Here is a 15,394-nt window from a genome sequence, read left to right as displayed (position 1 = left end):
ATATGGAAGGTTCTATCAGCTCAAGTTTTGGTAGCAGCAAATCATTAGCCTCACTTCACATATTCCCTAGAGTGAGAAGAGAATATTGGAGGATAAATCCTGAATTCCTAGGACACTTGCTGGTGTTGGTTGTTTGTGGACCAGGCCAGGGTTGGGGAGGCGTGTTGCAGGGTTGGGGGAGAGATCAGTTTTAAGTTTAAAAAAGTTTCCTTGGTTGGTTGCCTGGAGGCCTGGAATAATTAGTCCCTGACCCACAGATCCGAAGTGCTACTTTAGGCAAACCCAAGTTGGATGGATATTTGAGGTGGGGTTTTTTGTGATTGACCTGTAGGAGGGTCTGGAAATAGAGATATGGGGCACATATGCTGTTATTTCTAACAGCAATCTTCTGAGGTAGGTTAGTTACAGCAATTACTAGCCCAAGGCCGCCACCAAGATCATGTTTGAATGGAACTGAAGACCAGGGTTTAACATTCATACATTGGACACCTGCCAGCTACACCACACTGGTCTTCAATTAGCCCATGAGACAAGCCTCCCCATCCCATGCCATATCCCATAATGCTTTTGTAGGTCCCCTTAGTTTGAAAGCAGTTTTCCCCGTGAAGTCAATGTGTTAATGGACTGAGAGAACTAAATGCTGAAACTAAGCAAGTATAGTTTTTCTTTTTTCTTTTAAAAAGGGGCAGGTTACCGTGAAAGGCAAGGGGTTACAGACCTTTGAGAAAGGTCTGGTTCTTTGTATCATTTGGGTCAGAGAGGTGAACTGGGTATAAATTCATGTTTTTTATTAAGTAATGATACTTTCCCATGCTTGGAAAGAACCTGCATTTGGCAGTGTCCATCTTCTTTGTTACTGTGGTACATAATCCTCGAGTTCTTCTGGAAATGACTCTTGACTTGCACACCAGAGTGGACATATTGGTGGGATGAGACATCTCAGGCAAAAAACAGTGGGAAGCAGTAATGTGATAAGTGAATGTAAGGATACTTGACCTGTAATCACCAGCTCACAGTGCCTAGAATCATAGAATTTTATTAGAAGGCACCCCGAGGGGCCCCTAGTTCATACCCCTTCCATGCAGGAATCTCAACTAAAGCATCCATGACAGATGGCCATTCAACCTCCAATGAAGGAGTGTCCACCACCTTCCAGTGGAGGCCATTCCACTGTCAGATAGCCATAACTTTCTTAAGGAGATAAGCAGAAGAGCTTATGTACTGCATTTATATCCCACCTTTTCCCCCAAGGAGTACATGGTTCACTCCCCTCCTCAGTTGTAGGGATTAACGACCCTGTAAGGTAGTTAAGAGGCTTTGACTGGCCCAAGGTCACCCAGGGAGCGTCATGACTGAGTGTGGGGTTTTGAACCCTGATCGCCCATGTCCTAATCTAACCACTACATCACACTGGCTTTCTAGAATACTTCTGCTATGGGGCAGCGATATAAATTAAGTAGGTAAATAAATATGGGGAAAGCAATATGTCACTTAGAGAAGGAGCTGAAATATTTCCCTTGAAGCTTGAATTTGTTTTATTCTGGATTGTTTGATTTGACGTTTTAATGTGTTTGCAAACTGCTTTGAGATTGTTTCTTTAAAACATTGAGCAGAATTGAAATGAAATTAACAACAACAAGTTTCACGGGGGGCGGGGTGGGAATGGCGCCTAGACATACTGTTGTGGTGACTGTAACCTAGATTTAAGACGACATTTGGCAATTAGTTTATATATCTGGTTTCTATCACTGAGAAGATCTAATCAAACAGGGTCTGTTTACCTGGTTTTGGGCCCAGAGTAGCCATGACTGAATGATAATCAGCTGGAATAAGAGTTCTGTATTTTATATATTTACACTGTATTGTTTGCTGAGAGTTAGAATAAGAAAAGTAGCTTTGTCATTTTGTATGTGTAATCGGTGAAAAGGAATGAAAAATGGCTGGAGAGAAACACCCTCATCTTCAATATAAATGTCTTTGGCATTCTCATGTTAACTGATGGGGAGCATTTTGCCAATTGACTGAGAATTAACTGAACAAATCTGAATCATTAGCTGCCTCCATGCTCCTGCAACAGGACATAGGGCTACCCTCTAAAAGGGCACTTCCAGGAAGGCTTCCAATTACACAAGGAATCAGATTCCACACTGATGGTAAATTCCCAGATTCTACATACTCTTACTTCTACACCAATCTCACACAATTTTTATAACTTTTTTTCTCATAAATATTTACTAGGCATTCTATTTGGGTAGTAAATAAGGCACAGCTTAGCTTTGTGTAAGGGGTGTGTGTTGACATGCAGTAGTTCATTATTTTCATCCTGTGACAGCAAAGAAGATGAAAGATCCTGCAAATAATTCAGCGTAATAGGATGCCTGCAAGCCTCTCACAACTTGCCTCCTCTCTATGTGTGTGTGTGTGTGTGTGTGTGTGTGTCTTTCTCGTGCACGCACGCTGTTTTGAGGAGCCAGAGTACGAACATTTCTTCAAACTGATTTCAGAACAGAGACCGCTTTTGCTGCTGTTCTCTGTTCCCTGAAAAGAGAAGGTAGAAGACACTGCAGCCTGTTACAGAACACGCTGGCAACCCCCACTGAAAGCACCAGGCTAAGGAACCCTCTCCAGTTATTCCTACTGGAAAAGGGCACCGTGCTTCAATATTTAATCAAAATATTAATGTAATCCGTTTATAAATTGGGGTTCTCCCTTAAACTCTGATAACAAAACAATGCCTGAACAAATTTCTGTTAGGAAAAAAAATGATCCAAGCCTGAGAACTGTACCTAGATAATCAAATCTAGATGATGTCTGGCCCAGGACAAAGCGATATCTGTATTTTTAGGACTGTGACACAATTAAAAGAAATGATAATGTCCATCGATCTAACTGAATCTGACTGCAGCTTGAAAAAAAGTTAATGCTGTAGAAAAAAACTGTTTCTGGATGGTACATGTATGTCTCCCAGAAGAAGCATCCTCATCACAAGATGCTCACCATCTATGTTTTTTTGTGTACTTCTCTTGCTTTGTGTTGCATGGCTACCAGGAAATTGTTTTCCGCTATCATGAAGGTTTACAAGATTAAACCACAAAGTAATACAATAAACTAAACTCAAACCCAAACAACAGAATAAAAAAAAAGAACCAGAAAAGTAGAGTAGTGGGAGGGTAAGAAGTCCCCTTGAGATAAGCTTTTTTTTTGTGGGGGGGGGCATTGTTAAGCCTTTTGGGGATAAATTTAAAAAAATCCAGACATTTAAGTGATTGTCTGAAATTCCCCCCGGACGCTAATTCTGGCATTGGAATCCCAGACATGTCCAGGAAAATCCGGATGTATGGCAACCCTACTTTGAGAGATCCCCCCGCTAGAACACTTCCCACCCCTCTGATCCCTTCCAGCAGCCAGAGCAGATTTGCAGGATCAAAGCAGTCAGTGGAACAAATATGTTTGAGCAGCCAGAAAGTATGGTGTTCAAGAGTTTAATTTATCCACTGTATTTTGAAATCCTGAGTAACAAATCCTAAGCAGTTTATGGCAGAAGGGGAAAATCTGGCAAGAGAAAAGCTGCCAGTGGCAGGTGATTTTTAAATTCAAAATACACACATTGAGAACAGAGGAGCATTGCCATCTAGTGGTAGGAGGGGAAATGATGCAGGAGATTGGAGCGTGACACGAAAAAGCAGGACTGTCAGGAGCCAAGCTGTGTCTCTGGAATTACAAAATCGGTTCCATGTCCTCACCTCAGACACCAGTTCCTGGCCAGAGGAGCAAGTACAGTGGTTACAGGCCTCAGAACACACCAAGTGGAAGATAGTGTACCGAACGATTCCTGCAGTCCCCAGAGGAGAGATGTGTGTGGTGACTCCCAATGGAGGGAGACAGAGGCAGCAGTGTGAGGATGAATGACTCCTGGTTTCAGTTGTCTCTACATGAATGCCCAGAGTATGGAAAACAAGCAGGAAAAACTTGAACTCTTAATACAGGATGGCAAACATGACCTAATACTGAAAGCTGGTGAGATGAGACTCATGACCATAGCTGTCAACTTTTCCCTTTTCTTGTGAGGAATGCTATTTGGAATAAGGGAATTTCCCTTTAAAAAAGGGAAACGTTGACAGCTATGCTCATGGCTGGAATGTAGAAATTGGGGGGTACAACTCACTCAGATGAAATAGAACAAACAGGAAAGGAGCGGGAGTAGCATCATATATAAAGGATGTGCATGCTTGTGAAGAAATCCATGACCTGGAGCATGGAAGGCAGATTGGAAGTACAGTGGTGCCTCGCAAGACAAAATTAATTCGTTCCGCGAGTCTCTTCGTCTAGCGGTTTTTTCGTCTTGCAAAGCAACCCTATTAGCGGATTAGCGCTATTAGCGGTTTAGCGGCTATTAGCGGCTATTAAAGGCTTAAGGGATTAGCGGATTAGCTGCTAAAAGGCTATTAGCGGTTTAGCGGCTTAGAAAAAGGGGGTGGGGAGCGAAAAAAAATCTCAAGATTTGCAAGACATTTTCGTCTTGCGAAGCAAGCCCATAGGGAAATTCGTCCTGCGAAGCGCATTGAAAAACGGAAAACCCTTTCGTCTAGCGGGTTTTCCGTCTTGCAAGGCATTCGTCTTGCGGGGCACCACTGTATATGGGTACAAATTGTAGGAGAGGAAAACAGCAGTGACCTTATTGTGGGTGTCTGCTCATAGACCTCCAAGCCAGATTGAGGACTTGGATGATTCCTTCCAAGAGCAGATTACCAAACATTCAAAAAGGAGAGTGATATAGTAGTCATGACAGACTTCAATTACTCCAATATCTATTGGAACTCATACTCTGCCAAGAATGAAAGTCCAACAAATTCCTCAGTTGTCTCGCTGACAATTTTGTTTCCCAGAAGCAGGTCATCTCTCTTTGACCCGGTGCTCACCAACAGGAAGGAAAGAAGTGAAAGTACAGGGAACCTTGGGAAGAAGTGATTATATCCTCCTGGGTTTCATTATACAGTGGTACCTCAGGTCACAGACGCTTCAGGTTACAGACTCCGCTAACCCAGAAATAGTACCTCGGGTTAAGAACTTTGCTTCAGGATGAGAACAGAAATTGCACAGCGGGCGGCGCGGCAGCAGCAGGAGGTCCCATTATAGCTAAAGTGGTCTTCAGGTTAAGAACGGACATCCGGAACAAATTAAGTATGTAACCAGAGGTACCACTGTACACAGCCAAGGGAAAACTGAGAGCAGTTGGACACGCACTGGACTTTAAGAAGGCCAATTTCAAAAAGCTTAAGGAACTGCTTAAGCTTAAGGAACTGTTAGAAACTTAGATATATAAGCTAATCACCAAATAATGCCACCTTAAACCTGGGTTACAGTTGCCACAAAGGAATGTCTAGTTGCATTTCTTTTCCTGAATGGAATTTGTTGTTGTTAATTTCATTCTATACCACTTTGTATTTCAAAGAAAAAATCTCAAAGTGGGTTACAACACATTAAAGCCATAAATAAAGCAATCCAGAATAAAACATCGACAAGGCATCTCTACAGATCGGCTGGTTGGCTGGCGCACAGCAGTGTCTTTTGAACACTGAATGTAAGGTGAATGAGGGTCTGGACCCTTGGAATATGTGCAATTTTGCATTCTACTTCCTAACTGGAGCTGGTTTATTGGCCTCATTCCATTATGCCTGAAGCATTCAACCTGAACTCCCTGCCTTTGGCAGAGACATAATCATGGCTCAGTGATGCTACCAGAGTGCTGGCTATACACCTTGCTCTTGAAATGAGTCATCCATTGGAAAGGAATGGGATCTTCCAGGACATTCCTTTCTCGCAAGACAATAATCTCTCATTAATGAGTCAAATCACCAGATGCCATCCTTTTGTACATAAAACCATAATTTTCATGCCATTGATAGGTAACCCAACCCAGTTTTAAGTTGAGCTGTACTGCCAAATAATTGTGCTTAGCAGAATCCATTAACAGGGCACATGAACCGAAACTTGGCTAGTACAGTGGTGCCTCGCAAGACGAAAAGAATCCGTTCCGTGAGTCTCTTCGTCTTGCGGTTTTTTTCGTCTTGCAAAGCAAGCCCATTAGCGGATTAGCGCTATTAGCGGTTTAGCGGCTATTAAGGGATTAGCGGCTATTAAGGGATTAGCGGATTAGCTGCTAAAAGGCTATTAGCGGTTTAGTGGATCAGCTGATAAGCGGCTTAGATCAGCTGTTAAGCTGCTTAGAGAACAGCTGTTAAGCGGCTTAGGGGCTGGGGGAAAAGCGGGGGAGGGAAAAACCCCCCGCAGAACTCGCAAGACATTTTCGTCTTGCGAAGCAAGCCCATAGCAAATTCGTTTTGCGAAGCACCTCCAAAACGGAAAACCCTTTCGTCTAGCGGGTTTTCCGTCTTGCGAGGCACCACTGTAATTTAAAATCAGTGTGAAATTCAGTCGTACCATCTCTGCTGGTTCTTAGTCTTTGTGTCGCTGTCCCTTTGCTTGCCAAGCTCACAGTGCTGCAGTGATAGCAGAGGTCATAACTGATGAAATGTCTCTGTATAGGCAAAGCAACCATATGCCCCTTGGCTGCTCCTTTTACTCCTGTACCCAGACCCTCCTGTCTCTAACCCTCCTTTTCCAACTCCCATGTCCCTACCACCCATTACTTCCTCTGGCCACTGTCTACTTTGTTCCCCTCTCTTTTCTTTACCATGTTTCTAGATCAGGGGTTCCCAAACTGCAGTCCACAGACCATTCACACTTCATTCAGGTGATCCATGCCATGATTTGTGGCTGAAGACATGAAACGGCACATCCATCACATTAAATACTCATACTGATTTTAATTATATTTCTCTTGCTTCTTTTGTTTCTTATATTTTGTATTTTATTGTATTACAGTTTGAATTCCATAAAATTGTAATGCACAGTGTGTTACAGTTCCTAAACAACAGGCAGAAAAACCATTAAGTGGTCCACCGTGACACTCAGCAGTTTTCAAGTGGACTGTGGGTGGGCAGTTTGGAAACCACTGTTCTAGATCATTCTCCCTAGTTTTTCTTCCACCTCCCAAATAAAATTCTACTTTTCTTAAGCACTGTGAAATTCCTCCTGGGATTTAATTTCTCCTTGTTGCCCTTTTATGCCTTAATTTCCCCTCTCTTACCCTACCTTCAGGTTCTTCCTCCTCCTCCTTGCTTATTAAATGTACTACTCACTTTTTGCCATGGGAACTCAAAGCGACTTACAACATTTTAATCAAAAAACAAAACCAACACATACATCTAAATTGGCATTTTAAAAATGCATTTTTTAAATGTTTGTTTCCCCACTGTGCACCTTCATATAGCTTTCTTTTCCTCGGGGCTCCATTAGCTTCTCTACCTGCTCTCAGGGCCATCAAAATTTTCAACCATAACCCTGCAATGTTTTAATCCCAACTAACCAACACCCTTTTCCTCATGGAAGGTGGACCGTGAGCTGCTCTGAACTGTCCTAGCCATTGCACCAATCAGCCAATCATTGTCAAGGTGTCACCATGATTAGCAGTTAGCATCAGCGGAGTCAGCAAGCCAGTTCACGTGACACTGTGAAGAGGGAGTTGTTCCAAGACAAGCAGAGTCCCTTGGTTTTGTGAAGATTTTTGTTTATCTTCTGCTTCCTTTTCATTTTCACTTGATTGGGGCTTTAAGCTTACGCCCAAAAGGGTGTGTGACTTATTCCGCACTCCCGTGACCAATTTATTAGGAACTTTTATTTAGTAATTAACAGTCTTCTTACAGCTCTGCATTTAGTTGCCATCTAACTTTGTGTTGCCATCTAACTTTGTGTTGGTTTGTTGCCCTTTCCTTCAGGCGAGTCATTTTGCCTTGTGTCCTTGTATATGTACAGAAAAAGCAGAACATTAATTTCCTAATTATGAGCTTGTCTGTAAGCAGATATGATGCGGGAGTTACGTTCCGAGGCACCCAACGTACCAGTGAAATTGAGTGCAATTGACCCATTGAAAAATCCTGCAAACATCCCATTCTACCCCTGCTCTGCTCTGCCCTGCCTCATTCTGACCTCCCCTGCCCCCATTCTGCCTTTTTAGTGATGTTTCAGTGATGTCTTTATGATGTTTCTGGGTCACTTCCGGGATCGGCATGATGCGCGTATACACCGTCGTACACGTACTGAACGCGTGTAACATTTGGCTACCTGTATATAGTGTGAAAGTGGAATGACTAGTTTTTGGATTTAATGTATTAATTGTTATAACAATTAAAAAGTTACTTTTATTCAGGCAACGTGTGAATTGAGACATTGGAATCTTGGATTTAACTTGCAGGCAGCAACCAGTATGCCCAGATTTACAATAAACTTTAAGAGTCTATATAACTCCCCAGTTATTTGACTGTATTGGGTTTCCTTAATCACAGGATAGTTTCATAATTATTTTGTTAATGCCAACCCTGCTTAGGACTAAAAAGAGATCTCAAATTTCTAATTGCCCTGTGACCAGACCCTTGAGTTTTTCCCAGGTACAAAAAGCAAACCATCTCCCACACCCTTGATTATTCTTCAGTGAAGACATTGGCATCCTCATGCTGTCCTCAGATATATATATGCTGCTTTTCTGCTGATGGGTAAAAGAATTTGGCCTTGGGCACCTTTTTGTTTCAAGGCAATGACCTGGCAGCCTCCCTATGCTGAATTTTGCATTCTTTTTTTGCTTCCACAGCAGTGACTCCAGCAGCAGCTCAAGCGACGAGTCTCCGGCCCGTTCAGTTCAATCCACGGCAGTTCCAGCACCCACCTCCCAGTTGCTTCCATCTCTGGAAAAAGATGAGCCCCGCAAAAGTTTTGGGATTAAGGTTCAGAATCTTCCAGTGCGCTCCACAGGTAAGAGCTAAAGAGGCATCATCCATAATTAATGCTAAACCAAAGCAATATTGTGACTGCCCATAATATTCCACTGGAAAACGCAAGCCCTGTTTAATGAGCTTTGAACTGCCTTGGTAGGCTACCGCTGACGCGAATGCTGGTGGAAAATACGTCATATTGCAAATGGGGCAGCATTAATTTTGAAAGAGGGTTTTTTTAAGCAGTCTGGTTCATCAACCTAAGGTGCATGGAATTTTCCTACCACAGGTGAAAGATATATAACAGTCAAAGCGGGGCTGTGTATGTGCCTTTAAATCAAAATTCTGTGCACAGTTTTGTCAGTTTTGCACAAAAGAGGACTGAGCAAATTCGCACATTTGCACAGTTCTGGTTCCGCTCATCATGGAAAAGAGCAAGAAGCAACAGAACAATACCAGTGGAGGCTGTATTGAGGTTCCCTTCTGGCCAGGGTGATTCTGTGAGGCTTCTCCCAAGTGCAGACTACACATCACTCTATGCAGGGAATGGTTCACAGTGAAAAGAGGGGAATTGGGGAGGAGAGGTGGCATGTTTGATTGGGAGAAGGGTGAACCCAAGCAGCTTCTTCTGCAGGGGGCAGTTCTGTGTGTGTGTAACACTATACATTTTAAAATAGAAACTCACAACACGAAAGAGTACAAACTGCAACCTTTGTGCTGCGTTTTCCAAAAAGGCTACAGTGTCTTCTGTAACCATCAGCATGAATCTTCTGCTTTGCTTCTTGGGGTGTAGACACCAGCCTTAAAGATGGTTTATTCCACGAGTTCAAGAAGTACGGGAAGGTGACATCCGTGCAGATTCACGGAGCCTCTGAAGAGCGATACGGACTGGTGTTCTTCCGGCAACAGGAGGATCAGGAGAAAGCGCTCAATGCTTCCAAAGGGAAACTCTTCTTTGGCATGCAGATTGAAGTGACTGCTTGGATAGGGCCAGGTGAGCACAAGGAGGTTGTTGCTGGCCCTTGAAAATGGCAGATAGCCTTGTGCTGGCCCCTCAAAGGGAAATCCAAATAACAACAGTTTGGCCCAACTGAAGCACAACAAAGCCACGAGCTGGTTTTTAAGTTCTCCAGAATGGAGAAAATTCATTAAAAAAGCTAGCTTGCTGTTGCTTTACATAGGAGATACTGAATCCAGGAAACTTGGAGGTGTTGGAAATTGAACATGGGCCTTCTGCTTTCAAAGCAAATGCTCTGCCAGTGAGCTATGGCTCTTCTTCAAGTTTAGCGATGCTTAGGTTGGCCCTAACAAAAACATTAGCCAGCTGGTCATTTTTGGTACATTGGCACCATCCATCAGGAACCTCTTCACAAATCCCATTGAAGTGGGCGGGAGCTCTTGTTTCAGTTTTCCCTCTAGATTAGTCTGTTGAATTTAGTTTCTGCTTACAGAATAGGAGTTGGTAGACTGCTTTGACCTTTGATTTGCTGGCATTACTAGATCCATAATCATTTGAAATGGGGTGGGATGAAGCTCAGCCCTCCTGACATGGCAGCGTAGAGAGATTTAGACACTACAGAATGTTAAAGAGAGAAGACATCACAGAATGTTAAAAGAACTTTTTTTAAATCACCTGCCTCCAGAAACAGAGAGCGAGAATGAATTTCGGCCTTTAGATGAAAGAATAGATGAATTCCACCCCAAGGCAACGAGAACTCTGTTCATCGGCAATCTAGAAAAAACCACCACATATCATGACCTTCGCAACATCTTCCAGCGTTTTGGAGGGATAGTGGTATGTACAGTGTGTGTGTGTGTTTGTATCAGTTCATTTGAGAGAGAAGCATGTTTCAGCTCATTAAATATAAGCTCTGAAGGTCCATTAATCTGAGAAGTATCACTGGATCTTATTAAGCCATGATATAAGCCATGAACGCCCTCCCACCAGATGTCAAAGAGAACAACAACTACCAGACTTTTAGAAGACATCTGAAGGCAGCCCTGTTTAGGGAAGCTTTTAATGTTTGATGTATCACAGTATTTTAATATTCTTTTGGAAGCCGCCCAGAGTGGCTGGGGAAACCCAGCCAGATGGGCGGGGTACAAATAATAAATTATTATTATTATTATTATTATTATTATTATTATTATTAATTTAGAAATAATAAATTTGGAAGGGGGAAAAGGCAGCTTCCGTATCCCTGGGTAGCAGTGTCTTAGCAACCTTACATTGAAAACAACCCCGTTTGCTCTGCTGAGTACTCTGAGCCCTACATGTGTCAGAGACTGCCTCCTTTGCTGTGCTCCCTTGCAAGAAGAGGTGGCACTTGAGGCAGATGGTTAGAAGGCTTGCCTGGCCCTTCCCACCTACAAGGGCCCAAGGAGGAAGAAGAGCACTGGGGGCAGCTGTGCAGCCCTGGGACTTCCCTTCCTGAAGGGCGCAGCTCTTCTCGCTTTGTCTTGAAGAGCTGGAGCCTTTTCACTTGCTTACTAGGCATTTGCTAAACTCATGTCCATGGCTGAACAATGCAAGTCTGGTTCAGCAGAAACTGCTTCCGCTTCTGTGTGTTTGGCATTGGGGAAGGAGAGTGTGTTAGCAAGCAGGACCGAGAGCTGCCTGGGTTGAGTGTTGCCAGGCCTTTTAATCTCCCACCTGCATGCCCTGAAAAGCACTGCATGCAAACTCAGGAGACATCCACGAGAAAAGAGACTGTCATTTGCTCACACAGACTGTGGCAGTGGGGTATGTTGCAGATCCACTGTTGTGTGGATGCCTCGTCATTAATGGAAAAGTGACCCCTAGGGGTGTAGCTGTTTGTTTTTGCTTTAATTGCTTGCTCATGGCTAGTCAGTCACCCTAAGTTGGAAGCTCCTATACTGCTATGTCACTAGAACAAAGACTGGCTGGTGTTAGAGAAGTCCCCTCTTTGGGCAAGTCTTTGCTTCCTCACCTTTGTTTGGAGCCAAAGGCTTCTGGGAATGGAAGTCTTCACTGGATCTTTTGCTCTTGTCCCTGGACTTGTTGAAGGTGCTGGAGTCTCCTTCCTTGCCTGAATCTCCTAACACACTGCTCACAAAGGCAGAAGTGAGTGTTGTTTTGCAAAAATAGAAAGTGTCCAGCTTCTATTTCTAGCTTGGGAGGATGACTCGTCCTACTCAGAGAACATTGTGCCTGCCTCGGCTCCTAGTCATCAGAGTGAAGGCTGGCCAAAATGTTGTTTATCCTTCTGCCTGCCTAAGCCCATTAAATCCCCAGGTAGATAATTTTCTCTAGGACAGGCTTTAAATATTTCCAGAGTATCTTAGTCACTACTTAGATTTCAGCTGTTGCTAAAGATATATATATAAACAAAAGCCAGCATTCAAATAATTAATCAGCATCACAATGTTGTTGCATTGTTGCTGTTGTTCATCTGGATTTTATTGTGTGCGTCATCTTGGTTTAGAATGAGCTGCAAGATGAGGAAGGGAGGGAAGAGTGGATTGTTGTGGTTTTCCATAAGCAGTATTTTTAAGAGCATAAAAATAGGACAGGAACACTGAATGGTTTGGGGATATTGTCATTTAGAAAAAGAAGCTGGGGAGGGGAAACTGCTTCTGTCACTTGTGTCCACACACCAACCTGACCTTGCTGGTTTAGGAAGCAAAAGAGAATCCACAGATGTGAGTGGATACTTGACCTAGGACCACCAGTTGCAGACTCCCACTTATGTTGCTGGGCTTTAGCGGGATGTGTGTGTTTTTGACTGGCCAACAACTGCTTTAAACTGGGGTCCAGCTGCATCCCTGAAGGCTAACCTGCAAAACTATGAGCCTGCTTCCTCCTTAGCAGGGCGTTCTCTTTGACCAGCAGTCCTCTTGGTGCCCTGTGGCCTAGCCTGTCTCTCAGTGTGAACTGCTTTCCTTCCCCACCAGGATATTGACATCAAGAAAGTGAATGGGGTTCCCCAGTATGCATTCCTGCAGTACTGTGATATTGCAAGTGTGTGTAAAGCGATCAAGAAGATGGATGGGGAATATCTCGGAAATAATCGGCTCAAGGTAAATTTTCTCCTAGAAGCGCTGCTCTTTGAGGGTTTTTTTGTTTGTTTCCAGAGATTTTAAGTGATTCTTGTCAGCTTGAGCCATGAAGCAAGGATAAGATGCCCTGTGTCCCTCTTAGGGCCTTTCTGTTTGCTTGTAGATGAGGTTGGATTGTTTCTGGGATTTTTCAGTCCCTCCAGATGGCACGAATGGGCAAAGTTGTTTGACCATCTTGGTGCAGAACCTGGAAACCGAATGAGCGTGGAGGTGGCATTTGTTTTCTTGCCCATTCACAGTTTTCTCTCCAGCTCCTTGTCCTGTACAGACTGCAAGTTGCACTTGATTCACTTGCCGTAGGAAGGGGCCACACTTTGTGTCCATTTAAGTTTCTGGAATTTATGTTAATTAAAACTGGCTTTAAAAAAACCCAAAACTGGCTTAGTACTTGCTCGCACCTGCTCTACGGATCTTAGTTTAGAATTAGGCCTGCTCTTGTTAAATGAGCTTAATTGTGAATTCTTTGACTGACTGGAAGTTTTGCCCTTTTGTGTCCAGCTGGGCTTTGGGAAGAGCATGCCCACCAACTGCATGTGGTTGGATGGTCTTTCGACAAACGTGACGGATCAGTATTTAACGCGACATTTCTGCCGCTATGGTCCTGTGGTGAAGGTAGGTGGGAGGCTTTCTGCAGCACGAAGAGGTCTCCTCTCTTCCTTCCTCAATAAACCTGCTCTTTTCTGACCCCACATTCAAGCTCCGTCCTGAAGACCTGCTTCTGTCTCTATATTTCTCTCTCTCTCTCTGGGCTGAGCCTATCCTTCCGAGAGGTCCAAAGCTCTCGCCACCTTTTTTCCAGTTGGGGAAATGGCATGTTAAGGCAAGCCAAACGTGTGCAGAGAGTGCTTGGTGTGTCTGCCCACCTTCTCTTCCTCCCCTGCCCCCCCCCTTTGCAAAACTGTGACTCCCCCTAGAATTGTGGGTGCGTGGCCCACTTCAGTGACAGGGCTCAGATTAGTTACATTAGATCCAGAAGTTGTCTTATGGCTCCCATTCTAAATGCAGAGGCAACTGACTTCTCCTGCCTCCCCCCAATGCCTTTAATCTTCCCCCTTGCAGGTATCTCAGGTACATGCACTGAGCTGCCTTTTAATCTCTGGAGCAGAGGTTGATCTTAAAGTCATGTAGCAACTCTGCACGAATGAATCATGCAGGGAGGTTGGACAAGCTTGAGCCAGGAATGCCTCCTGTATAATCTCTGCAGGGAGTGGGTGGGATTTTGAACTCTTGGCGTTACTTCCACAGAGCCTGCTGGTGCCTTGTGTCTCGAGCAGCACACGTTTATCTCCTTAGTGAAACTGTGGTTTCTTACACTTGTTTTTGTTCTGTTTTTTTTTAAACAGAATTTGTACTCTCCGGGCATAAAATTTGCAATTGCAGGGAAATAAGTAAAATACAGAAAAACAAAATAAAGGCCTACCAATGCCTCAAGCCACATGATTCTCAAGCTAGAGCAGTCCCTTTCGCCCCTTTTTATTGTCTCTCTTACAAGATGCCTTGTTGCGGGGAAGGCTGAAAACGCCTCTAAATTGGGTGTTGTAACCGTATCTATTCTCCCTGCCCCTAGTTGCATTTGTTTGCTGGGACTGACGTTTCTGTCCTGTGGATGAGGCTCTTATTTTGGTTTTGTTTTGTTTTTTTGTTCTTACAGGTGGTGTTTGACCGCTTAAAAGGCATGGCTCTCGTTATCTACAATGAAATTGAATATGCACAAGCTGCTGTAAAAGAGACCAAGGGGAGGAAAATCGGTGGGAATAAAATTAAGGTCTGCAAAATTAAGTTCCTAAAGATTAGTAGTAATGATAATAAACAATAGTAAATAATAGGCCAGGCAGGGGGATTGCTTAATGACACAGAATGCTTTGCCAAAGTTGTTCTAAGATTGATTATTGTCACCCCCTCTGCCGAGTGGAGCTGTGCGGGCATCTCCAACTGCTGCTTGCAGCCTTTCCCTTCCTGTCATTTGCTTTGCTCAGTTCTTCTCCTTTCCTGAGTTCTTTGGCTGCTGGACCTTGTGCCGCTAACATCTCTGCAGCTGTAGAATTTCCTTGGCCCTCTTGGCTCACTGCGTCCTCCCCAAGGAGAGATCACCTTGAGCGCAGGAGTCTTGCTTGTGTACATGGGTGTACCAGGTGCGTTGACCACCTGGCCTGTGCCATTTGGGGCATAGTAAAGGCATGTGCTGTGTCCCATGGTGCTTTTTCCAAGATGGAGATAAGCTCTACGTCAGAGGAAAGATGTGGTTCTTGTGCATTGGGCACTGTCCAGGACGGCCTTTGAAATGTCGTCTCCTCTTGTCTTGCTTGGTTGTCTGCTTCCAAATAAGACATCCTACCTGGTGTCAGGGGTGTGGGTGGGTGCTTGTGCACACTTAGTAGGATAGCCCTCCCCAACCTAGTGCCCTCCCAGTGTTTTGGACCACAACTCACATCGGCCCCAGCCAGCAGGAAGGCACCATATTTTTTTGGGGGGGGGGGGAGGTAGGT

General features: G+C 44.0%; 1 protein-coding gene and 1 long non-coding RNA gene across 5 annotated transcripts in view; one reads left to right on the top strand and one right to left on the bottom strand.

The window, feature by feature from the left end:
• The window catches only part of SPEN (spen family transcriptional repressor), a 67,995-nt gene that overhangs the window by 36,012 nt on the left and 16,589 nt on the right, over window positions 1–15,394 (top strand). For 2 of the 4 annotated variants that reach the window (XM_083453551.1, XM_083453553.1), the window contains exons 4-9: window positions 8,708–8,868; window positions 9,622–9,822; window positions 10,472–10,623; window positions 12,744–12,869; window positions 13,407–13,520; window positions 14,560–14,673. In XM_083453551.1, the coding sequence (XP_083309677.1) occupies window positions 8,708–8,868; window positions 9,622–9,822; window positions 10,472–10,623; window positions 12,744–12,869; window positions 13,407–13,520; window positions 14,560–14,673 (868 nt within the window). The remainder of the gene's footprint in view (window positions 1–8,707; window positions 8,869–9,621; window positions 9,823–10,471; window positions 10,624–12,743; window positions 12,870–13,406; window positions 13,521–14,559; window positions 14,674–15,394) is intronic. The other 2 variants (XM_083453552.1, XM_083453554.1) reach the window with 2 other exon arrangements.
• LOC310683988 lies at window positions 8,251–12,737 on the bottom strand. Its single transcript, XR_014514626.1, has 2 exons — window positions 11,780–12,737; window positions 8,251–10,401 (listed from the first exon to the last, which is right to left on the bottom strand). It is a non-coding gene; the product is annotated as an uncharacterized lncRNA (long non-coding RNA).

Source organism: Podarcis tiliguerta (genome assembly GCF_965153285.1).
Source record: "Podarcis tiliguerta genome assembly, chromosome: 8".
Taxonomy (NCBI): domain Eukaryota; kingdom Metazoa; phylum Chordata; class Lepidosauria; order Squamata; family Lacertidae; genus Podarcis; species Podarcis tiliguerta.
The sequence above is the reverse complement of the archived record's forward strand: the minus strand, read 5'-3'. Positions and strand labels throughout refer to the sequence as shown.